General features: G+C 49.0%; 1 protein-coding gene across 1 annotated transcript; it reads right to left on the reverse strand.

Moving 5' to 3' along the window:
* Nucleotides 1-741: 741 nt before the first annotated feature.
* Nucleotides 742-27,230, reverse strand: LOC130206702 (LYR motif-containing protein 4B). The gene is made up of 3 exons (XM_056434784.1): nucleotides 27,030-27,230; nucleotides 17,849-17,969; nucleotides 742-1,256 (listed from the first exon to the last, which is right to left on the reverse strand). The coding sequence occupies exons 1-3, from the start codon at nucleotides 27,113-27,115 to the stop codon at nucleotides 1,206-1,208; spliced, it is 258 nt and encodes an 85-aa protein (XP_056290759.1). The 5' UTR covers nucleotides 27,116-27,230; the 3' UTR covers nucleotides 742-1,205.
* Between the last annotated feature and the right edge of the window lie 513 nt (nucleotides 27,231-27,743).

Consider the following 27,743-nt stretch of genomic DNA (forward strand, 5'->3'; position numbering starts at 1 on the left):
TATACTTTATTTCAGAAATAGTGCAGAACAGTAGAGTTTAAACTATACTGAGCGCGTGCAGAACAACGCCCTGCGAGTCCGATGAGACAGCTGATTGAGCAACACCTGTGTATGTGTGTAAGTGGGTCAGTCCTAACACCAACAGATGGTCTATAAAAAGCAGACGCTGGTACCTTGTGGGGGTCAGTCACCTAACACAAACACGTTTGTGTATGTATTTTATATATTAAAACTTGTAATACAACTAATCAACTCTGAAGTGATATATATAAAAAATATATTGTATATATTATAAATAATATATGGATATCTATTATATATAAACATATTGTATATATTATAATAAATGATTTATATTTATAATATATCTATTATATAAAATATATACTTTAGATATGAGTATATTCGATATCATATATATTATATTACATATAAATTCTATATTTAAAAAATATAAACAAAAATATAATATATTAGATATAAATATAATAGGTATTGGATATATTATACAATATATATTTATAATAGATTGTATATGTATTACATGTAAAAAAATACTAAATAAAGATGATAATATGTTTAAGCAATAAGGTCCTGAGGCAGGACTGTGAGGTCAGTAATGCTCAGCATGTAGGAACCCTTGAGCAAGGCATCTCTCTGGAACAGAACTCAGTCATACAAGTTATTTAATATTTCAGATCAATAAAAATAAAACATGAAATAAGAATCATGATCAATCAGTTCTGATCAGGTCTGTCTTTTATTCTTCTTTAAATAAAGTTTATTTCCACATGAGACTAAAACTGAAAGATTAACCACAAACTTGTATTTCTTTAAAGGAGTTGTTTTTATTATATTATTATTATTGTTTACGTTTTAAACTTCACACAGAACCTGAATATATATTTAGATATTTTGAGGATTCGTGGTTTAACGTGAATCACGTCAACATATTAAAAATATATTCTCATTTCCCGTGTTGTTTATCCGTTGTGGCGCCCTCTGTGGGCGGAGGCGGTACTGCATCTGAGCGTCTAAACATCAAAAAAACAAAACTACTAAACCCCAAGAGCTTCACTGCACTACAACTCCCACAATGCATTTCATCTCCCCCCAGCTGTACGAGACGGAGCGTTTGGGGCCGAAACAGTAAGCGGGTAGGCGTCGATGCCGGGGGCAATGATGTCACTTCCTGTTTGCTGGGGTCAGTCCTCCACCACGTTCTTCTGGGTCTCGTACATCTTCCCGATGGAAACCTGCAGGACAGACGGGGGTCACTTTGTCCTCTCAACACACATGTAAACAACAACAAACACGTCAACAAGAAACTGGGAAGCAGCGGTGGCCATTTTGGATCAAGACTCCTCTAATCTAAGTCTTAACGACGATTATGAGTGTGAGAGAGAGAGAGTGTGTGTGTGTGAATGTGTGAGTGAGTGTGTGTGAGAGAGAGAGAGAGAGTGTGTGTGAATGTGTGTGTGAATGTGTGAGAGAGTGAGTGTAATTGTTGGGTGTCATGTCCCTGCAGCTCCACCAGAGGGCGCTCTCCCTCCATCATGTCGCTCGTCTTCATCAATTATTTTGCCGTCACCCCCCCCCCCCCTCTCTCTCTCTCTTCACACCATCAGACCCTAGCTCGCCCTGTGAGGCATCCTGATTGGCTGGAGTGTGGCGTAGGAGGGAGGGGGGCGGCGGGGCCCCTCTGAGCCAATCGGCTCGCAGGAGGCTCGTCTCATGTACATTTTTGCGGCTGTGGCCCCGAACAAAGAAAAGAGAAGAGCAGGCCTCTCTTCCTCCTCCCTCCCCTTTATCTCCCTCTCTCTTCCTCCTCCCTCCCCTCTCTCCCCCCCCCTCTCTATCTCCCTCTCTCTTCCTCCTCCCTCCCCTCTCTCTCCCTCCTCCCTCCCCTCTCTCTCCCTCTCTCTTCCTCTCTCTCCCTCCCCCCCCTCTCTCTCTCTCCCCCTCTCTATCTCCCTCCCTCCCCTCTCTATCTCCCTCTCTCTTCCTCCTCCCTCCCCTCTCTCTCCCTCCCCTCTCTCCTCCCTCTCTCCCTCCCTCCATCTCCCTCCCTCCATCTCCCTCCCTCCATCTCCCTCTCCCCCTCTATATCTCTCCCCCCCTCTATCTCCCTCTCTCCCTCTCTCTCTCACCCCCCTCTATCTCCCTCTATCTCCCTCTCAGCTTGTGTTTTATCTCTTCAGATTTGTCTTCATCTCTGCGGTGGGCCGCCTCTCTCTTTTCGTGACTCTGTCTGTCTCTCCCTCCCTCTATCTCCCGCCCTCCCTCCTTCTCTCTCCCCCTCTCTTCTGTCAGTTTCTCTTTCATGAATAATAAAAGGAGCAGCTCTAAAAATAAAGCCAATGAAAACAGGAATATTTCATGTGGCTCTGAATAACCCAATTAAAGCAGAACCAGCAGGTCAGCAGCCAATGAAGCAATGCATGCTGGGATATTAATGTGGCTGTTTACTTTCTCTCCCAGACCCCGAGTCCAAAGGAAGTCCGTTATCACGACGAAGACCACCTACAGGTCTGGGGCCCTGGACCAGAACCTCGGTCTGAAGAGACACAAGACGACCTCAAAGACACAAGACGACCTCAAAGACACACAAGACGACCTCAAAGACACACAAGACGACCTCAAAGACACACAAGACGACCTCAAAGACACACAAGACGACCTCAGAGACACAAGACGACCTCAAAGACACAAGACGACCTCAAAGACACACAAGACGACCTCAAAGACACACAAGACGACCGCAAAGACACAAGATGACCTCAGAGACACAAGACGACCTCAAAGACACACAAGACTACGTCAGAGACACACAAGACGACCTCAAAGACACACAAGACGACCTCAAAGACACACAAGACGACCTCAAAGACACACAAGATGACCTCAAAGACACAAGATGACCTCAAAGACACAAGATGACCTCAGAGACACACAAGATGACCTCAAAGACACACAAGATGACCTCAAAGACACAAGACGACCTCAAAGAGACACAAGACAACCTCAAAGACGACCTCAGAGACACAAGACAACCTCAAAGACGACCTCAGAGACACACAAGACGACCTCAAAGACACACAAGACGACCTCAAAGACACACAAGACGACCTCAAAGACACACAAGACGACCTCAGAGACACACAAGACGACCTCAAAGACACACAAGACGACCTCAAAGACACACAAGACGACCGCAAAGACACACAAGACGACCTCAAAGACACACAAGACTACGTCAGAGACACACAAGACGACCTCAAAGACACACAAGACGACCTCAAAGACACACAAGACGACCTCAAAGACACACAAGACGACCTCAGAGACACACAAGACGACCTCAAAGACACACAAGACGACCTCAAAGACACAAGACGACCTCAAAGACACAAGACGACCTCAAAGACACAAGACGACCTCAGAGACACAAGACGACCTCAAATACACACAAGACGACCTCAAAGACACACAAGACGACCTCAAAGACACAAGACGACCTCAGAGACATACTAGTTGACCTCAAAGACACACAAGACGACCTCAAAGACACACAAGATGACCTCAGAGACACACAAGATGACCTCAGAGACACAAGACGACCTCAAAGACACAAGACAACCTCAAATACACACAAGATGACCTCAAAGACAAAAGACAACCTCAAAGACACACAAGACGACCTCAAAGACACACAAGATGACCTCAAAGACACAAGACGACCTCAAAGACACACAAGACGACCTCAAAGACACACAAGACGACCTCAAAGACACACAAGATGACCTCAGAGACACACAAGATGACCTCAGAGACACAAGACGACCTCAAAGACACAAGACAACCTCAAATACACACAAGATGACCTCAAAGACACAAGATGACCTCAAAGACACAAGACGACCTCAAGACACACAAGATGACCTCAGAGACACAAGACGACCTCAAGATGACCTCAAAGACACAAGACGACCTCAAAGACACACAAGACGACCTCAAAGACACACAAGACGACCGCAAAGACACAAGATGACCTCAGAGACACAAGACGACCTCAAAGACACACAAGACTACGTCAGAGACACACAAGACGACCTCAAAGACACACAAGACGACCTCAAAGACACACAAGACGACCTCAAAGACACACAAGACGACCTCAAAGACACACAAGACGACCTCAAAGACACACAAGACGACCTCAGAGACACACAAGACGACCTCAGAGACACACAAGACGACCTCAGAGACACACAAGACGACCTCAAAGACACACAAGATGACCTCAAAGACACAAGATGACCTCAGAGACACACAAGATGACCTCAAAGACACACAAGATGACCTCAAAGACACACAAGACGACCTCAAAGACACACAAGATGACCTCAAAGACACAAGACGACCACAAAGAGACACAAGACAACCTCAAAGACACACAAGACGACCTCAAAGACACACACAAGACGACCTCAAAGACACACAAGACGACCTCAAAGACACACAAGACGACCTCAAAGACACACAAGACGACCTCAAAGACACACAAGACGACCTCAGAGACACAAGACGACCTCAAAGACACAAGACGACCTCAAAGACACACAAGACGACCTCAAAGACACACAAGACGACCTCAAAGACACACAAGACGACCTCAAAGACACACAAGACGACCTCAAAGACACACAAGACGACCTCAGAGACACACAAGACGACCTCAAAGACACACAAGACGACCTCAAAGACACAAGACAACCTCAAAGACACACAAGACGACCTCAAAGACACACAAGACGACCTCAAAGACACACAAGACGACCTCAGAGACACAAGACGACCTCAGAGACACAAGACGACCTCAAATACACACAAGACGACCTCAAAGACACACAAGACGACCTCAAAGACACAAGACGACCTCAGAGACATACTAGTTGACCTCAAAGACACACAAGACGACCTCAAAGACACAAGACGACCTCAAAGACACACAGGACGACCTCAAAGACACACAAGACAACCTCAAAGACACACAAGACGACCTCAAAGACACACAAGATGACCTCAGAGACACACAAGATGACCTCAGAGACACAAGACGACCTCAAAGACACAAGACAACCTCAAATACACACAAGATGACCTCAAAGAAAAAAGACGACCTCAAAGACACAAGACAACCTCAAAGACACACAAGACGACCTCAAAGACACACAAGATGACCTCAAAGACACAAGACGACCTCAAAGACACACAAGACGACCTCAAAGACACAAGATGACCTCAGAGACACAAGACAACCTCAAAGACACAAGACAACCTCAAAGACACACAAGACGACCTCAAAGACACACAAGATGACCTCAAAGACACACAAGATGACCTCAAAGACACAAGACGACCTCAGAGACACACAAGACGACCTCAGAGACACACAAGACGACCTCAAAGACACACAAGACGACCGCAAAGACACAAGATGACCTCAGAGACACAAGACGACCTCAAAGACACACAAGACTACGTCAGAGACACACAAGACGACCTCAGAGACACACAAGACTACGTCAGAGACACACAAGACGACCTCAGAGACACACAAGACGACCTCAAAGACACACAAGACGACCTCAAAGACACACAAGACGACCTCAAAGACACACAAGATGACCTCAAAGACACAAGACGACCTCAGAGACACACAAGATGACCTCAAAGACACACAAGATGACCTCAAAGACACACAAGATGACCTCAGAGACACAAGACGACCTCAAAGACACACAAGACGACCTCAAAGACACACAAGACGACCTCAAAGACACACAAGACGACCTCAAAGACACACAAGACGACCGCAAAGACACAAGATGACCTCAGAGACACAAGACGACCGCAAAGACACACAAGATGACCGCAAAGACACACAAGACGACCGCAAAGACACACAAGACTACCTCAAAGACACATAAGACGACCTCAAAGACACACAAGACGACCTCAAAGACACACAAGACGACCACAGAGACACACAAGATGACCTCAGAGAAACAAGACGACCTCAAAGACACACAAGATGACCTCAAAGACACAAGATGACCTCAAAGACACAAGACGACCTCAAAGACACACAAGACGACCTCAAAGACACACAAGATGACCTCAGAGACACACAAGATGACCTCAAAGACACACAAGATGACCTCAAAGACACACAAGACGACCTCAGAGACACACAAGACGACCTCAAAGACACACAAGACGACCTCAAAGACACACAAGACGACCTCAGAGACACACAAGACGACCACAGACACAAGATGACCTCAAAGACACAAGACGACCTCAAAGACACACAAGACGACCTCAAAGACACACAACACGACCTCAGAGACACACAAGACGACCACAGAGACACACAAGACGACCTCAAAGACACACAAGACGACCTCAGAGACACACAAGACGACCTCAGAGACACACAAGACGACCACAGAGACACAAGACGACCTCAGAGACACAAGACGACCTCAAAGACACACAAGACGACCTCAGAGACACACAAGACGACCTCAAAGACACACAAGACGACCTCAAGACACACAAGACGACCTCAGAGACACACAAGACGACCACAGACACAAGATGACCTCAAAGACACAAGACGACCTCAAAGACACACAAGACGACCTCAGAGACACACAAGACGACCTCAGAGACACACAAGACGACCTCAGAGACACAAGACGACCTCAAAGACACACAAGACGACCTCAAAGACACAAGACAGACGACCTCAGAGACACACAAGACGACCTCAGAGACACACAAGACGACCTCAGAGACACACAAGACGACCTCAAAGACACCACAAGACGACCTCAAAGACACAAGACGACCTCAAAGACACAAGACGACCTCAAAGACACAAGACGACCTCAGAGACACAAGACGACCTCAAAGACACAAGATGACCTCAAAGACACAAGACGACCTCAAAGACACAAGACGACCTCAGAGACACAAGACAACCTCAGAGACACAAGACAACCTCAAAGACGACCTCAGAGACACAAGAGCCAAGACAACCTCAAAGACACACAAGAGACCTCAAGACACAAGACCTCAAAGACACACAAGACGACCTCAGAGACACACACGACCTCAGAGACACACAAGACGACCTCAAAGACACACAAGACGACCTCAAAGACACACAAGACGACCTCAAAGACACACAAGACGACCTCAGAGATACAAGACGACCTCAAAGACACACAAGACGACCTCAAAGACACACAAGACGACCTCAAAGACACACAAGACGACCTCAGAGACACAAGACGACCTCAAAGACACACAAGACGACCTCAAAGACACACAAGACGACCTCAAAACACACAAGATGACCTCAAAGACACACAAGACGACCTCAAAGACACAAGACGACCTCAGAGACACAAGACGACCTCAGAGACACAAGACGACCTCAAAGACACACAAGACGACCTCAAAGACACACAAGATGACCTCAAAGACATACTAGTTGACCTCAAAGACACACAAGACGACCTCAAAGACATACTAGTTGACCTCAAAGACACACAAGACGACCTCAAAGACACACAAGACAACCTCAAAGACAACACAAGACACACAAAGACAAGATGACCTCAGAGACACAAGACGACCTCAAAGACACAAGACAACCTCAAATACACACAAGATGACCTCAAAGAAAAGACGACCTCAAAGACACAAGACAACCTCAAAGACACACAAGACGACCTCAAAGACACACAAGACGACCTCAAAGACACACAAGATGACCTCAAAGACACACAAGACGACCTCAAAGACACACAAGACGACCTCAAAGACACACAAGATGACCTCAGAGACACAAGATGACCTCAGAGACACAAGACAACCTCAAAGACACACAAGACAACCTCAAAGACACAAGACAACCTCAAAGACACACAAGACGACCTCAAAGACACACAAGATGACCTCAAAGACACACAAGATGACCTCAAAGACACAAGACGACCTCAGAGACACACAAGATGACCTCAGAGACACAAGACGACCTCAAAGACGACCTCAAAGACACACAAGACGACCTCAAAGACACACAAGATGACCTCAAAGACACACAAGATGACCTCAAAGACACACAAGATGACCTCAAAGACACACAAGATGACCTCAGAGACACAAGACGACCTCAAAGACGACCTCAGAGACACACAAGACGACCTCAAAGACACACAAGACGACCTCAAAGACACACAAGACGACCTCAAAGACACACAAGACGACCGCAAAGACACAAGATGACCTCAGAGACACAAGACGACCGCAAAGACACACAAGACGACCGCAAAGACACACAAGACGACCGCAAAGACACACAAGACTACGTCAGAGACACACAAGACGACCTCAAAGACACACAAGACGACCTCAAAGACACAAGACGACCTCAAAGACACACAAGACGACCACAGAGACACACAAGATGACCTCAGAAAACAAGACGACCTCAAAGACACACAAGATGACCTCAAAGACACAAGACGACCTCAAAGACACACAAGACGACCTCAAAGACACACAAGATGACCTCAGAGACACACAAGATGACCTCAAAGACACACAAGATGACCTCAAAGACACACAAGACGACCTCAGAGACACACAAGACGACCTCAAAGACACACAAGACGACCTCAGAGACACACAAGACGACCACAGACACAAGACGACCTCAAAGACACACAAGACGACCTCAAAGACACACAAGACGACCTCAGAGACACACAAGACGACCACAGAGACACACAAGACGACCTCAGAGACACAAGACGACCTCAAAGACACAAGACGACCTCAAAGACACACAAGACGACCTCAGAGACACACAAGACGACCTCAAACACACAAGACGACCTCAGAGACACACAAGACGACCACAGAGACACACAAGATGACCTCAAAGACACACAAGACGACCTCAAAGACACAAGACGACCTCAAAGACACAAGACGACCTCAAAGACACAAGACGACCTCAAAGACACAAGATGACCTCAAAGACACAAGACGACCTCAAAGACACACAAGACGACCTCAGAGACACACAAGACGACCTCAGAGACACACAAGACAACCACAGAGACACACAAGATGACCTCAGAGACACAAGACGACCTCAAACACACAAGACGACCACAGAGACACACAAGATGACCTCAGAGACACACAAGACGACCTCAAAGACACACAAGACGACCTCAAAGACACACAAGACGACCTCAAAGACACAAGACAACCTCAAAGACACAAGACGACCTCAGAGACACACAAGACTACCTCAGAGACACACAATATGACCTCAAAGACACACAAGACGACCTCAAAGACACAAGACGACCTCAAAGACACAAGACGACCTCAAAGACACACAAGACGACCTCAAAGACACACAAGACGACCTCAGAGACACACAAGACGACCACAGAGACACACAAGACGACCACAGAGACACACAAGACGACCTCAGAGACACAAGACGACCTCAAAGACACAAGACGACCTCAAAGACACAAGATGACCTCAAAGACACAAGACGCCCTCAAAGACACACAAGACGACCTCAAAGACACACAAGACGACCTCAGAGACACACAAGACGACCACAGAGACACACAAGACGACCACAGAGACACACAAGACGACCTCAGAGACACAAGACGACCTCAAAGACACAAGACGACCTCAGAGACACACAAGACGACCTCAAAGACACACAAGACGACCACAGAGACACACAAGATGACCTCAGAGACACACAAGATGACCTCAGAGACACACAAGATGACCTCAGAGACACACAAGACGACCTCAAAGACACACAAGACGACCTCAAAGACACAAGACGACCTCAAAGACACACAAGACGACCTCAGAGACACACAAGACTACCTCAGAGACACACAAGACTACCTCAGAGACACACAATATGACCTCAAAGACACACAAGACGACCTCAAAGACACAAGATGACCTCAAAGACACAAGATGACCTCAAAGACACAAGACGACCTCAAAGACACAAGACGACCTCAAAGACACACAAGACGACCTCAGAGACACACAAGACGACCACAGAGACACACAAGACGACCACAGAGACACACAAGACGACCTCAGAGACACAAGACGACCTCAAAGACACAAGATGACCTCAAAGACACAAGACGACCTCAAAGACACACAAGACGACCTCAGAGACACACAAGACGACCACAGAGACACACAAGACGACCACAGAGACACACAAGACGACCTCAGAGACACAAGACGACCTCAAAGACACAAGACGACCTCAAAGACACACAAGACGACCTCAAAGACACACAAGACGACCTCAAAGACACACAAGACAACCTCAGAGACACACAAGACGACCACAGAGACACACAAGACGACCTCAAAGACACAAGACGACCTCAGAGACATACTAGTTGACCTCAAAGACACACAAGACGACCTCAAAGACACAAGACGACCTCAAAGACACACAGGACGACCTCAAAGACACACAAGACAACCTCAAAGACACACAAGATGACCTCAGAGACACACAAGATGACCTCAGAGACACAAGACGACCTCAAAGACACAAGACAACCTCAAATACACACAAGATGACCTCAAAGACACACAAGACGACCTCAAAGACACACAAGATGACCTCAAAGACACAAGACGACCTCAAAGACACACAAGACGACCTCAAAGACACAAGATGACCTCAGAGACACAAGACAACCTCAAAGACACAAGACAACCTCAAAGACACACAAGACGACCTCAAAGACACACAAGATGACCTCAAAGACACACAAGATGACCTCAAAGACACAAGACGACCTCAGAGACACACAAGACGACCTCAAAGACGACCTCAGAGACACACAAGACGACCTCAAAGACACACAAGACGACCGCAAAGACACAAGATGACCTCAGAGACACAAGACGACCTCAAAGACACACAAGACTACGTCAGAGACACACAAGACGACCTCAGAGACACACAAGACTACGTCAGAGACACACAAGACGACCTCAGAGACACACAAGACGACCTCAAAGACACACAAGACGACCTCAAAGACACACAAGACGACCTCAAGACACACAAGATGTCCTCAGAGACACACAAGATGACCTCAAAGACACACAAGATGACCTCAAAGAGACACAAGACAACCTCAGAGACACAAGACGACAAGACACAAGACGACCTCAAAGACACACAAGACGACCTCAAAGACACACAAGACGACCTCAAAGACACACAAGACGACCTCAAAGACACACAAGATGACCTCAGAGACACAAGACGACCGCAAAGACACACAAGATGACCGCAAAGACACACAAGACGACCGCAAAGACACACAAGACTACGTCAGAGACACACAAGACGACCTCAAAGACACATAAGACGACCTCAAAGACACAAGACGACCTCAAAGACACACAAGACGACCACAGAGACACACAAGATGACCTCAGAGAAACAAGACGACCTCAAAGACACACAAGATGACCTCAAAGACACAAGATGACCTCAAAGACACAAGACGACCTCAAAGACACACAAGACGACCTCAAAGACACACAAGATGACCTCAGAGACACACAAGATGACCTCAAAGACACACAAGATGACCTCAAAGACACACAAGACGACCTCAGAGACACACAAGACGACCTCAAAGACACACAAGACGACCTAAAAGACACACAAGACGACCTCAGAGACACACAAGACGACCACAGACACAAGATGACCTCAAAGACACACAAGACGACCTCAAAGACACACAACACGACCTCAGAGACACACAAGACGACCACAGAGACACACAAGACGACCTCAAAGACACACAAGACGACCTCAGAGACACACAAGACGACCTCAGAGACACACAAGACGACCACAGAGACACACAAGACGACCTCAGAGACACAAGACGACCTCAAAGACACACAAGACGACCTCAGAGACACACAAGACGACCTCAAAGACACACAAGACGACCTCAAAGACACACAAGACGACCTCAGAGACACACAAGACGACCACAGACACAAGATGACCTCAAAGACACAAGACGACCTCAAAGACACACAAGACGACCTCAAAGACACACAACACGACCTCAGAGACACACAAGACGACCACAGAGACACACAAGACGACCTCAGAGACACAAGACGACCTCAAAGACACACAAGACGACCTCAAAGACACACAAGACGACCTCAGAGACACACAAGACGACCTCAGAGACACACAAGACGACCACAGAGACACACAAGACGACCTCAAAGACACACAAGACGACCTCAAAGACACAAGACGACCTCAAAGACACAAGACGACCTCAAAGACACAAGATGACCTCAAAGACACAAGACGACCTCAAAGACACAAGATGACCTCAAAGACACAAGACGACCTCAAAGACACACAAGACGACCTCAGAGACACAAGACAACCTCAGAGACACAAGACAACCTCAAAGACGACCTCAGAGACACAAGACAACCTCAAAGACGACCTCAGAGACACACAAGACGACCTCAGAGACACACACGACCTCAGAGACACACAAGACGACCTCAGAGACACACAAGACGACCTCAAAGACACACAAGACGACCTCAAAGACACACAAGACTACGTCAGAGACACACAAGACGACCTCAAAGACACACAAGACGACCTCAAAGACACACAAGACGACCTCAGAGACACAAGACGACCTCAAAGACACACAAGACGACCTCAGAGACACAAGACGACCTCAAAGACACACAAGACGACCTCAAAGACACACAAGACGACCTCAAAAACACACAAGATGACCTCAAAGACACACAAGACGACCTCAAAGACACAAGACGACCTCAGAGACACAAGACGACCTCAGAGACACAAGACGACCTCAAAGACACACAAGACGACCTCAAAGACACACAAGATGACCTCAAAGACATACTAGTTGACCTCAAAGACACACAAGACGACCTCAAAGACATACTAGTTGACCTCAAAGACACACAAGACGACCTCAAAGACACACAAGACAACCTCAAAGACACACAAGACGACCTCAAAGACACACAAGATGACCTCAGAGACACAAGACGACCTCAAAGACACAAGACAACCTCAAATACACACAAGATGACCTCAAAGAAAAAAGACGACCTCAAAGACACAAGACAACCTCAAAGACACACAAGACGACCTCAAAGACACACAAGACGACCTCAAAGACACACAAGATGACCTCAAAGACACACAAGACGACCTCAAAGACACACAAGACGACCTCAAAGACACACAAGATGACCTCAGAGACACAAGATGACCTCAGAGACACAAGACAACCTCAAAGACACAAGACAACCTCAAAGACACAAGACAACCTCAAAGACACACAAGACGACCTCAAAGACACACAAGATGACCTCAAAGACACACAAGATGACCTCAAAGACACAAGACGACCTCAGAGACACACAAGATGACCTCAGAGACACAAGACGACCTCAAAGACGACCTCAAAGACACACAAGACGACCTCAAAGACACACAAGATGACCTCAAAGACACACAAGATGACCTCAAAGACACACAAGATGACCTCAAAGACACACAAGATGACCTCAGAGACACAAGACGACCTCAAAGACGACCTCAGAGACACACAAGACGACCTCAAAGACACACAAGACGACCTCAAAGACACACAAGACGACCTCAAAGACACACAAGACGACCGCAAAGACACAAGATGACCTCAGAGACACAAGACGACCGCAAAGACACACAAGACGACCGCAAAGACACACAAGACGACCGCAAAGACACACAAGACTACGTCAGAGACACACAAGACGACCTCAAAGACACACAAGACGACCTCAAAGACACAAGACGACCTCAAAGACACACAAGACGACCACAGAGACACACAAGATGACCTCAGAGAAACAAGACGACCTCAAAGACACACAAGATGACCTCAAAGACACAAGACGACCTCAAAGACACACAAGACGACCTCAAAGACACACAAGATGACCTCAGAGACACACAAGATGACCTCAAAGACACACAAGATGACCTCAAAGACACACAAGACGACCTCAGAGACACACAAGACGACCTCAAAGACACACAAGACGACCTCAGAGACACACAAGACGACCACAGACACAAGACGACCTCAAAGACACACAAGACGACCTCAAAGACACACAAGACGACCTCAGAGACACACAAGACGACCACAGAGACACACAAGACGACCTCAGAGACACAAGACGACCTCAAAGACACAAGACGACCTCAAAGACACACAAGACGACCTCAGAGACACACAAGACGACCTCAAACACAAGACGACCTCAGAGACACACAAGACGACCACAGAGACACACAAGATGACCTCAAAGACACACAAGACGACCTCAAAGACACAAGACGACCTCAAAGACACAAGACGACCTCAAAGACACAAGACGACCTCAAAGACACAAGATGACCTCAAAGACACAAGACGACCTCAAAGACACACAAGACGACCTCAGAGACACACAAGACGACCTCAGAGACACACAAGACAACCACAGAGACACACAAGATGACCTCAGAGACACAAGACGACCTCAAACACACAAGACGACCACAGAGACACACAAGATGACCTCAGAGACACACAAGACGACCTCAAAGACACACAAGACGACCTCAAAGACACACAAGACGACCTCAAAGACACAAGACAACCTCAAAGACACACAAGACGACCTCAGAGACACACAAGACTACCTCAGAGACACACAATATGACCTCAAAGACACACAAGACGACCTCAAAGACACAAGACGACCTCAAAGACACAAGACGACCTCAAAGACACACAAGACGACCTCAAAGACACACAAGACGACCTCAGAGACACACAAGACGACCACAGAGACACACAAGACGACCACAGAGACACACAAGACGACCTCAGAGACACAAGACGACCTCAAAGACACAAGACGACCTCAAAGACACAAGATGACCTCAAAGACACAAGACGCCCTCAAAGACACACAAGACGACCTCAAAGACACACAAGACGACCTCAGAGACACACAAGGCGACCACAGAGACACACAAGACGACCACAGAGACACACAAGACGACCTCAGAGACACAAGACGACCTCAAAGACACAAGACGACCTCAGAGACACACAAGACGACCTCAAAGACACACAAGACGACCACAGAGACACACAAGATGACCTCAGAGACACACAAGATGACCTCAGAGACACACAAGATGACCTCAGAGACACACAAGACGACCTCAAAGACACACAAGACGACCTCAAAGACACAAGACGACCTCAAAGACACACAAGACGACCTCAGAGACACACAAGACTACCTCAGAGACACACAAGACTACCTCAGAGACACACAATATGACCTCAAAGACACACAAGACGACCTCAAAGACACAAGATGACCTCAAAGACACAAGATGACCTCAAAGACACAAGACGACCTCAAAGACACAAGACGACCTCAAAGACACACAAGACGACCTCAGAGACACACAAGGCGACCACAGAGACACACAAGACGACCACAGAGACACACAAGACGACCTCAGAGACACAAGACGACCTCAAAGACACAAGATGACCTCAAAGACACAAGACGACCTCAAAGACACACAAGACGACCTCAGAGACACACAAGACGACCACAGAGACACACAAGACGACCACAGAGACACACAAGACGACCTCAGAGACACAAGACGACCTCAAAGACACAAGACGACCTCAAAGACACACAAGACGACCTCAAAGACACACAAGACGACCTCAAAGACACACAAGACAACCTCAGAGACACACAAGACGACCACAGAGACACACAAGACGACCTCAGAGACACAAGACGACCTCAAAGACACAAGACGACCTCAAAGACACACAAGACGACCTCAGAGACACACAAGACGACCTCAAACACACAAGACGACCTCAGAGACACACAAGACGACCACAGAGACACACAAGATGACCTCAGAGACACACAAGACGACCTCAAAGACACAAGACGACCTCAAAGACACACAAGACGACCTCAAAGACACAAGACGACCTCAAAGACACACAAGACGACCTCAGAGACACACAAGACGACCACAAAGACACACAAGACGACCTCAAAGACACACAAGACGACCACAAAGAGACAACACAACCTCAAAGACACAAGACGACCTCAAAGACACAAAGACGTCGGATTAAAGCCCTTTCAAAATAAAGCTCCACAGGAAACGACAGGCGGTGTGGGGGCGGGGCAGTGCGGGGGCGGTGCGTTCAGGGACAGGCGGTGTGGGGGCGGGGCGGTGCGTTCAGGGACAGGCGGTGTGGGGGCGGGGCGGTGCGGGGGCGGTGCGTTCAGGGACAGGCGGTGCGTTCAGGGGCAGGCGGTGTGGGGGCAGGGCGGTGCGTTCAGGGACAGGCGGTGTGTTCAGGCGGTGTGGGGGCGGGGCGTTCAGGGGCAGCTTCAGGGTTAGAGTCAACCAGTGGGAGGAGCAACACTGGAGGGATGAGAGTGCACCACTTCAAGTGAGTCATCCACGTAAACAACAACAACAACAAGACCTCAACACCTCCTTCGACATGACATCACGTTGCCTTCTTCAGTCAATGGCTTGCATCATGCCGAGTGTGTGTGTATGTGTGCGTGTGTATGTGTGCATGTGTGCATGTGTGTGTATATGTGTGTATGTGTGTGTGCGTGTGATAGAGTATCATTGCATCACACCCAGACTTCTAAGAATAGAAGACAAATGTAACAAAAGAACCAAACAGAATAAAACACCACAGAAGAAGAAAGATTACACATTTTAATAATTTAAGTAATGTTTCATAGAATTGAGACTAAAATAAGTAACGAGTCAGTTTAGAGATCAGAGCTGGTCTGAGGTCAGTGAGACGGAGCTGGATGCTCAAACGTTGTGGAGCTCGTTAGTTTCATTAAACTAAAGTGTGAGTTTCTCTACTTCGGTTATAACTCAAATATATTCATGCCTTCAAAACTCATCCAGACTAATAAATATGAAAGAACAAATTATATATATATATATATATATACACAGAGTGTTTCCCCTCGGTTTACAGCTTCAGGGGGCGGGACTAGTGCCGCTGCTCGCCATGTTGGTGCACCCTCCTCACCCTCCTCCAACCTCCTCCTCCTCCTCACCCTCCCCCTCCTCCAGCCTACTTCACCCTCCTCCAACCTCCTCCTCCTCACCCTCCTCCACCCTCCCCCTCCTTCACCCTTCTTCATAGTTTCTGGGAGGAGCTGCCAACCGTCTAATGTTATCCAACAATAGGAGAAACGTTTGATGACGTTTGACTCTCAGCCGGTGAACCGTGTTCCTTGAACTCACCAGAAGACCTAAATGAGCCGTGTGTGTGTGTGTGTGTGTGTTCCATCGGGTCAGTTGTCTCTTCATTTAGAAACTGGGTCAGTGGTCCATCAGAGACTGAAGTCTCAGCAGAGCGACTGACAAACAGCTGGTGGGTCAGTAAATGACCAGAACCACAGACCTCCAGCACCACAGACCTCCAGCACCACAGACCTCCAGAACCACCAGCAACACAGACCTCCAGAACAAGTGTGTGTGTGTGTGTGTGTGTGTGTGTGTCACCTGTCTCTGTATCAGTGCCAGTGTCTGCTGTCCCTCCACCATTAGTCTCTCCACAGCTTGTGGATCCTTCACTTTACGGTTGGCCCTGAAGGCATCTCGCACCCGCCGCACTGCATAGGTCCTGTCACACACACACACACACACACAGAGAGAGAGAGAGAGAACAAACAGCATCAGGCGGTAAAGAAAATCCAAAGAAAACAAATATGTGAGGCGGGGACACAAAACAAACCTCTGTGTGTGTTTATGAACGAACACACACACACACGTGGACCGGAGGGGGAGGGGCTTATTTTATCTAGACTGCAGAAGGGGGAGGGGCTTATATTATCTAGACCAGCAGGAGGGGGAGGGGCTTATATTATCTAGACCAGCAGGAGGGGGAGGGGCTCTGATCCTCTCCATAATTCAACACAGCAGCGTCCACATGGAGGCTCTGATGACCTCGTAGAGAACACGTGACGGACGCCGACGCTGGAGCGGTAAGAATAAAGTATGAAGGACAGGAGGAGGAGATCTTCAGGTCAATACAAACTGGTTATATATAAATATGAGTATTATATATATGAAGTATTGGGAGGCGGTGAATAAATAGATTAAATATTGAGCGACTGCATCAGGACGACCAATCAGCCCAGAGGTCAGAGGTCAGGTTGATTTACAGATTCAAACTTTGGAATAAAACATCTTTAACTTTTATTTGCATCTGCAGACCAAAAGTCACCATCAGACCCTCAAGTTAAACACTCAATAAATGCTCTCAGGAATGACGTGTTGTGCAGTTCATTATTCACCTGGAGGACATTATACGACCTACGGATACTTCAGTGAGGTCTGAAGGCAGGGCTGACACGGAGTACTTCCACTGTGAGGTACAAGTACTTCCACTGTGAGGTACAAGTACTTCCACTGTGAGGTACAAGTACTTCCACTGTGAGGTACAAGTACTTCCACTGTGAGGTACAAGTACTTCCACTGTGAGGTATAAGTACTTTTACTGTGAGGTATAAGTACTTCCACTGTGAGGTATAACAGGGCTCCAGACTGCGACCAAATGGTCGCATTTTGTGCCTAAAATTAGACAGTGCGAGTAAATTTTTCATCAACTCGCGCATGCGCGACCAGTAAATTAGCAGATTTCTTTTTTTTGTTCTTAAATATTTGTGTTGCTTACAAACTTGTTCTACACTTCAGCCCACTATAGTTAGCGATAATGCCTGAATGACTGGTTTGCTAACCGACATTAACTCCAGAAGAAGAAGAAAGGAGACGAAAACCGAAGAAGGCTGGCCTGTGTGTGAGAGCGGGGGGGGCCGCAGAGTGAGAGGTCCACAAGGGGATCCTCACCACCGAGCGGCGTCCCCGTCCCCCGAGTTGAATCTCTGGGTCGACTCAGCCGACTCTCACATGTCTGCCCCTACAGACTGATGCTCACGGTAAACACATTGGATCGGGAGCGCGCGAGGATTTTGATAAAGTTAGCGGAAGGATTTAAGTGACAACATCCGGTTTTGCAAAGTTAGCGGAAAGAACCACGTGAAACAACATCCGTTTATCAAAATAAGATGTCGACAAATCATACACGAACATATAAAAGTAAACAATGAACTGATGTATCTTTATAGATCATTTCTGAGATTTAGCTTAAATTATGCTAACATTAAAACATTTTTACTGGACCAAGGAAGAGTTTATAAAAATTAGTCAGACTTTTGTATGTTAAGAAAAGTCCTGTAAATAGATTTCCCAAGAGTTCCAGGAAATGAATAATGCAGATGTGTTCCATACATATCTGAAATCCCCTACAATAGCAATCAAACAATTTTAATGTATCAATTAGGACATTTGTCAAAGTAAAAGTCCTAAATGTTTAAAGAAATCGGTAATTTCTTTAATGTTTGAGTTGCTTTATATATGTATTTCCTCAGTCCTAGGCAATAATGCTACCCAATAAATAGAATGCTTCAATCGACTCGGTGATCGGTATTATCGGTGATCGGCAGATACTGATTTCAGTGATCGGTGATCGGCACCAAAAACCTGATCGGTGCATCTCTAATCATAACATCATCAAACCCGAGATGGTATTGAAAAGAGAACGTGCTCACCCGTGTGCGTGCATCACGGCAGAACTTCGATGTCACGCGAGCAGAGAATTGTTGACGGGGGGGGTAGACGAAAATTACAGAGTGGCGGGTGGAGATTTTACCCTGTTATAATGGTTGGGGAAACACTGGAGTTGATAAGCGTGTCTTTTTGTCTGATCAATACACAACTGTGGGGTGCGTGAATGGACAGAGCGGCCAGCTGCTGATCACTCACTCAATAGCTCGACCTGCACGAATAGACGGTGCGCGCGCAGCGCGCCAACATTTTTTTTGGGGAGCACCGAAGACCCATTTTGACCCAGGAAAAACCCTGTGTGCGCCCCTAAATTTTCTGCTTGCGCCCCTAAAATTTTAAGTTAGGGGCCACTGTGCTCCTAGTCAAAAAAGTTAGTCTGGAGCCCTGTATAAGTACTTTTACTGTGAGGTATAAGTACTTCCACTGTGAGGTACAAGTACTTCCACTGTGAGGTACAAGTACTTTTACTGTGAGGTACAAGTACTTCCACTGTGAGGTACAAGTACTTTTACTGTGAGGTACAAGTACTTCCACTGAGGTATAAGTACTTTTACTGTGAGGTACAAGTACTTCCACTGAGGTATAAGTACTTTTACTGTGAGGTATAAGTACTTTTACTGTGAGGTATAAGTACTTCCACTGTGAGGTACAAGTACTTTTACTGTGAGGTATAAGTACTTTTACTGTGAGGTATAAGTACTTCCACTGTGAAGTATAAGTACTTCCACTGTGAGGTACAAGTACTTTTACTGTGAGGTACAAGTACTTCCACTGAGGTATAAGTACTTTTACTGTGAGGTACAAGTACTTCCACTGAGGTATAAGTACTTTTACTGTGAGGTATAAGTACTTTTACTGTGAGGTATAAGTACTTCCACTGTGAGGTACAAGTACTTTTACTGTGAGGTATAAGTACTTTTACTGTGAGGTATAAGTACTTCCACTGTGAGGTACAAGTACTTTTACTGTGAGGTATAAGTACTTCCACTGTGAAGTATAAGTACTTCCACTGTGAGGTATAAGTACTGTAGCGACCCTGGGTCAGGAACGCTACGAGACGTAGATGGCTTATAGGGTGTTTATTCAGAGAACATAGAACAAGCTACTGTTGGCCGTAGCCTACGCCAAAACCCCCGCAAAACGCCGTGAAAACCTCCAAACCAGCTTCACGTCTGCTCCGGGTCATAGCTCTGCTCCGAACGAGTCGTAACACAACAACACACACACAACAACATCACTCGCTGTCCAATCACAGACACGCCTCACAGCTACCAGCTCGTGAGACGTTCACTTACATCCGGAACATAACATTTATAACATAACATTCCCTCAGTCCGTTACACTACCCTCCCCCCACAAAGTCCCTCGCCCTCGAGGGGGCAAACAAAGTCTCTCAGGTGGCCAGGGGGCCTGCGGTTCCTCTGAGGCTGCCGTCGGCGCTGGGGAGAAGGAAAAGGGGTTGAGGGGACGCTGGGACCAAGGGCAGGGGATGGGAAGGGAGGGGCGGGGCCAGGGACACTAAGAGCCTGTGAAGGGGCGGGCGAAAGGCTGGGCCCATTGGGAAGGGTTTGGGGGGTAGTCTGGGCTGAGTCCAGGGTTCCCCGTGCCCCAGGCTCTTGTCCTGATGGGGTGGATGTGCCCCGGTAGGGGGCCAGCCTGTCTCGATGCAGAGCGACTTTCCTTCCTCGTGGTGGCAGTTGGACCCTGTACACCACCTCTCCAAGTCTCTCCAGGACTCGGCAGGGCCCCACCCACTCACTGTCGAGCTTTGGGCACCTGCCCTTCTTCCTCTGAGGGCTATACACCCAGACCAGCTCTCCGACTTCAAAATGGCGTCCTCTAACGTGCACATCGTAGTTCCTCTTTTGCCTTACGCCCGCACTGCGCATCTGGTTCCTGGCAAACTCGTGGGCCGACTCCAAGCGGTCCTGGAGTTTCCGAGCATAGTCGAGCCCCGGGGGACCCGCAGGGGCGTCAGGAGGTTTCCCCATCATCATCTCCCCTGGCGTCCGGATTTCTCTGCCGAGCATGAGAAGGGCAGGAGAGCAGGAAGTGGAGTCCTGCACCGCAGACCTGTAAGCCATCAGCACCAGAGGCACGTGGTCGTCCCAGTCGCGTTGATGTTTAGCTGCCACTATGGCCAGCTGTTGTGCCAGCGTGCGGTTGAACCTCTCGACCAGCCCATCGCTCTGTGGATGGAGGGGTGTCGTGCGTTTTGTGGGATCCCAGTTTGTCACACATGGCGGCGAAGACACGGGACTCAAAGTTTCTGCCCTGATCTGTGTGGATGACTTCAGGGGCCCCAAATCTGCTGAACATTCCCCCCACCAGAGCATCCACAATCGTCTCTGCCTCCTGGTTCGGCATGCAGTGCGCTTGGGCCACTTAGTAAAATAGTCCATGGCAGTGAGGATGTAACGGTTGCCCTCTCTGAGTGAGGAAACGGTCCAAGAACATCAATCCCACCCTCTCCATGGGACACCCAGCCGGAAACTGCTGGAGCTGGGCATGAGATCTGTCTGCAGGGCCTTTCTTCGCTGTGCAGCTGTCGCAGGCGGCAGTAGTCCTCCACATCCCGCCTATGTTGGCCCCAGTAGAACCCCTGGCGGAGGCGACGGAGGGTCTTCGTAACGCCGAAGTGACCAGATCCCGGAGCTCCATGCATTGCCCGGAGCACCGTCTCTCTCAGAGCCCTGGGCACCACCACTTGCCACTGTGTCTCTCCAGTCGCCGGCTCTTTCCACCCCCTCTGCAGGACACCATCACGCAGTCGCAGGGCTTGAAAAATTGACCAGAGTCCCTTTGTGGCTCGAGAACACATGGTAACCTCTCCCCAAGGTGGTCGCTGTTGGGATCCCACCCAAGCGAGCACTGGCCTTATGTCGACATCCTCTTCCTGTTTGCACCCCCACTCTGCTGCGTCCACAGCTGTCAGTCCATGGCCTGCTGGCGTGCCCACCGGTCCCACGGCAGCACATTTCACACCAGGTTGCAGCCGCTCTTCTTCCTGCGCCTCTCTTTTCTCACAGTAGTTGCAGCCATCAGCGCTGCAAGGCCGGCGTGAAAGCGCGTCAGCATTTCCGTGGCGTGCCCCCGGTCTGTGGACCACAGTGAAATCATACGCCTGTAGCTCCTCAATCCAGCGTGCCAGCTGGCCTTCTGGCTCCTTAAAAGACATGAGCCACTGTAAGGCAGAGTGGTCGGTCCGGACTGTGAAGTGGAGGCCCCCAAGGTAATATCTGAAATGTCAGATGGCACAGACCATAGCAAGCAGCTCCCGTCTCGTGACACAGTAGCGGCGTTCAGCCTTGTTGAACTGTCTGCTGTGATACGCCACCACTCTCTCCTTCAGGAGTCACTTGGGCCAGCACAGCACCTGCGCCTGCATTACTGGCGTCCGTGTCGAGGATAAAAGGCAGGGTGAGGTCAGGCGGTGAGAGGACTGGGGCCTCCACAAGGGCTCTCTGCAGTGAAGTGAACGCTGCATGGCACTCCTCTGTCCAATCAAACACCACCCCTTTTTGCAGCAGGCGGAACAGTGGTACAGCTATGCAGGAAAAACCCCTCACAAACTTCCTATAGTAGGAGGCCAGGCCCAGGAAGCTTTTCAGGTCCTGCACAATGTTGGGGGTAGGCCAATCCTTCACTGTCTGCACTTTATCATCCATGGTGCCGACACCGCCCCAAGCTTGTGCCCCAGAAATGTGACCTCCTGTTGCATGAAGGAGCATTTCTGTGGGTGCAGCTTTAGACCTGCTGCTGCCACTCTCTCCAGCACCCGCCTCAGGGCCTCGAGAGCCGCCTGGAAGGAGTCACCATGCACCAGTATGTCGTCCAGGTACACAACACACTCCTGCCGAGGGATACCAGCGAGTACCCTGTCCATTAGCCTCTCGAACGTGGCAGGAGCATTGCAGAGGCCAAACGGAAGGACTTTAAACTGCCACAAGCCCCCATTCGTGATGAAGGCAGTTTTGGCCCTCGCTTCAGGGCTGAGAGGGACCTGCCAATAGCCGCTCCGAAGGTCCAAAGAGGAGTACCAGGCTGACCCTGCCACTGTGTCGAGGGCCTCGTCGATGCGTGGAAGGGGGTAGGAGTCCTTTTTTGTCACTTTGTTGAGGGGCCTGTAGTCCACACAGAAACGCCACACCTCCTTCTGCTTCTTGGGGACCATGACGATCGCCGAGGCCCAGGGGCTGGTGGAAGGCTCGATGATTCCGCCGCTGCATCTCTTGCAGGGCTTTGTCTGCCGCAGCCTGCCTGGCCAGTGGGAGGCGTCGAGGTCTCATCCTAATCGGCCGTGCATCTCCTGTTTCGATGTCATGCTGGATGAGATCTGTGCGGCCCACATCGTCCTCCGACATTGAAAAACAGTCCTTGAACTCAAGAAGCAGCTGCCACAACAGGTCTTGTTCGCTAGGAGTCAGACCACCACAGTTTGCCTGCCAGACCTCCTTCACTGCCAAGACTCTTTCACGGTCGTCAGGTGGAGAGGCGTTTGTCACCTGTGTGTGTGGACTTGTAGCTGGCCGGACAGAGGCTGGGGGTGGGTGCAACTCAGCAGCTGGCAGGGTGGAGGGCAGTGTGGATAGCTCATTTGAAGGGATGCAGCTAGGGGCAGCATCATGTGTTGTCTCAGCCGTCAGTGTGGCAACGGTGTGGGTCGCAACACAGCCAGGCCGGGGTGGCTGGCGCCACATCTGGATGACATGACCATCAGGGAACGTGAGAGTTCCTCTCTTTGTGTCGATGACACAGTCCAATGCCCCGAGAACATCCAGTCCCAGTATACAGTCCTCCAGGTTAGCAACCCACACCGGGCAGCGGATAGACTTTTTCCCCAGGCCCAGAGTCACTATTGCTTCCCCAACCATAGGAGTTCGCTCCCCGGTGACTGACTGCAGTTTCACGATAGTGGAAAAAATATCAGTTCCATTTGTCACCACATCGGGCCTCACCAGGGTTGCTGACGAACCTGTGTCTACCAGTGCAGAGCAGCATGTCCCTCCAATGGTGAGCATTGTATACCAACAGTCTCCTATCCATGTTCGACCCAGCACCACTAGTCGCTCTAGCTGACCATCAAAATCCTCCGGTGGTCTGGTTGCCCTTATTTGGTCGGACGGTTGCGTAGCTTCGTTAATTAGAGGGGGCTGGGACAGAGTGCCAGGGGTCCGCATCGTCCCGATTATGCGGTCCCGGCTGCTTTCCTTGTTCGCGGTGGCACAGGGGCAGTGTCGGATCAGGTGGCCAGGCTGGCCACACCCCCAGCAGACTCTTGGTCGTGGCTTGTCTTGCCTCTCATCTCTCGAGTGGCAGCCCTCACTAGCTGGGTTAGCTCCCCACCCAGGCAGGCTGCGCCAACTCCTTTCCGTCTCACAAGCAGCGCTCCCTTTGGTGCTTTTTCAACCACTTTACCCATGGCGCCAGCACACAGCATCTCTCTCCGTTGCTGACTCCAAAGCCTCCTGGAGCGACCCAGGGTGAGCGAGTAGTGTCTGGATGCGCAGGTCAGCTGGCAGCAGGGCCTGGAGGAAATGGTCCCTCGCTAGCTCACTCTGGATGGACGAGGGCATGTGGGCGTAGGTGCGGTGAACAAGCCCCTCAATGTCATTAGCGAGCTCCCTCAGCGGCTCCTCTGGCCGTCGCTGTCTGCTGCATAGTTCAGAGCGGAGCAGGCTAGTGGCAGAGCATTGTCCAAATCGTCGCTTTAGAGCCCCAATTAGTGCATCATAATCACTCCGATCATCAGGACTCAGCAGCAGCAGGCTTGATAAAGCATCACCCGTGAGGCACATCGCTAACTGAAGAGATTTTACTTCAGTGGACCATCTACTGGCATGGGCTAATAGTTCAAATTGTGCATGAAAAGCGTCCCAGTTGGATTTACCGTCATATCTGGGGGTCTTTATTGTGGACGCAATAGCTTCTCTCCGTGTCTCCGTGTGCTCAGTCATGTCCCTTCCTGCGGCCGCAGTTATTCCTCTACGGCCGCCATTTCCCTCACCGGCGCGGCCCGAGTGGCCACAGCCTCCGCAGCCATCCTAGCGGTCATTTCTTTTACCCGCTCTCGGTGCTCCGTCGTCTGCCAGGCTCCGGCTGCGCCCGTACAATTCCCGTTCGTCACTTTCTCCTTCCCGTTTAATCTTGAGGCGGCTCCCCGACGTCATGTTTCTCACCGTTGACGAGCGTTAGCCACTTAGCTTCTCTGCTGCTACCTCGCGTGGCGATGTTGATGATAGCGAAAGTTTTACTTCTGACACCAAATGTAGCGACCCTGGGTCAGGAACGCTACCAGACGTAGATGGCTTATAGGGTGTTTATTCAGAGAACATAGAACAAGCTACTGTTGGCCGTAGCCTACGCCAAAACCCCCGCAAAACGCCGTGAAAACCTCCAAACCAGCTTCACGTCTGCTCCGGTCATAGCTCTGCTCCGAACGAGTCGTAACACAACAACACACACACAACAACATCACTCGCTGTCCAATCACAGACACGCCTCACCGCTACCAGCTCGTGAGACGTTCACTTACATCCGGAACATAACATTTATAACATAACATTCCCTCAGTCCGTTACAGTACTTTTACTGTGAGGTATAAGTACTTCCACTGTGAGGTACAAGTACTTTTACTGTGAGGTACAAGTACTTCCACTGTGAGGTACAAGTACTTCCACTGTGAGGTACAAGTACTTCCACTGTGAGGTACAAGTACTTCCACTGTGAGGTACAAGTACTTCCACTGTGAGGTATAAGTACTTTTACTGTGAGGTATAAGTACTTCCACTGTGAGGTACAAGTACTTTTACTGTGAGGTACAAGTACTTCCACTGTGAGGTACAAGTACTTCCACTGTGAGGTATAAGTACTTTTACTGTGAGGTATAAGTACTTCCACTGTGAGGTATAAGTACTTTTACTGTGAGGTATAAGTACTTCCACCATATTGAATAACATGTAAACAAACAGCTAGCACGTGAGCATCTCTTCCCGCCACTGACAACCACTTCAAAGGGGCCGACAGGTGAGTGGGGAGCAGTGACGTCATCCCTCACCTGTAGTTGTAGGAGGGGAAGCTCTTGCTCTCCGCCAGCAGCGCGCGGTACAGAGAGATCACCTGCGCTCGCACGGACGCCGCCATGATGTCGCTCTGCTTGTGACGCCGCTCCGCGCCTGCGTATTAAGCCCCTGCGCATGACCCCTCGGTTGCGCGCGGCCCACAGAGCGCCTGAACAGAAATACCCAAGTCGTCTCATCTAAAAAAACAAACAGTAACAACTATTTCAAAATCACATCCGTATTAACAGTCATTACCGCTATTATAAAGGCAAAAAACAATTTTTTTAGTCAGCTGTGAATATTTTAAAGTCCAGCGCGCACGCGGGCGCGTCGCGGCCGACTGAACGCAGCTCGGCGCTGGAGAGGGACAGAAGGTGAGTTACATCTGCTCGTGTTAACCTCCGAAAGGTGAACATTAACACACGTCAGACGCGTTTTAATGCAGGCGCGATGCAGTGAGGCCATAGCGGCGGCATGTGGGCCTCACACGGCGTTGTGTTCCCCTCCGGAAGGGTCCGTTGCGGGTCTGTTGTGTTAAATCTGTCGGAATGAGTCAAACTGCACGACGACGCCTCGAGGATATCCTTAAAAGTGCCCGTATGTCGTCGTGCATGCACGTGGTGTGACTGCGTGACCTTTCTGCCAGGTGACCGAATGTGACGTCACCATGTCCACACTTTGGTGTTTGGTGCCAAGTGTTCGTTGGTTCT

Source organism: Pseudoliparis swirei, chromosome 16, assembly GCF_029220125.1.
Source record: "Pseudoliparis swirei isolate HS2019 ecotype Mariana Trench chromosome 16, NWPU_hadal_v1, whole genome shotgun sequence".
In the NCBI taxonomy this organism is placed as follows: domain Eukaryota; kingdom Metazoa; phylum Chordata; class Actinopteri; order Perciformes; family Liparidae; genus Pseudoliparis; species Pseudoliparis swirei.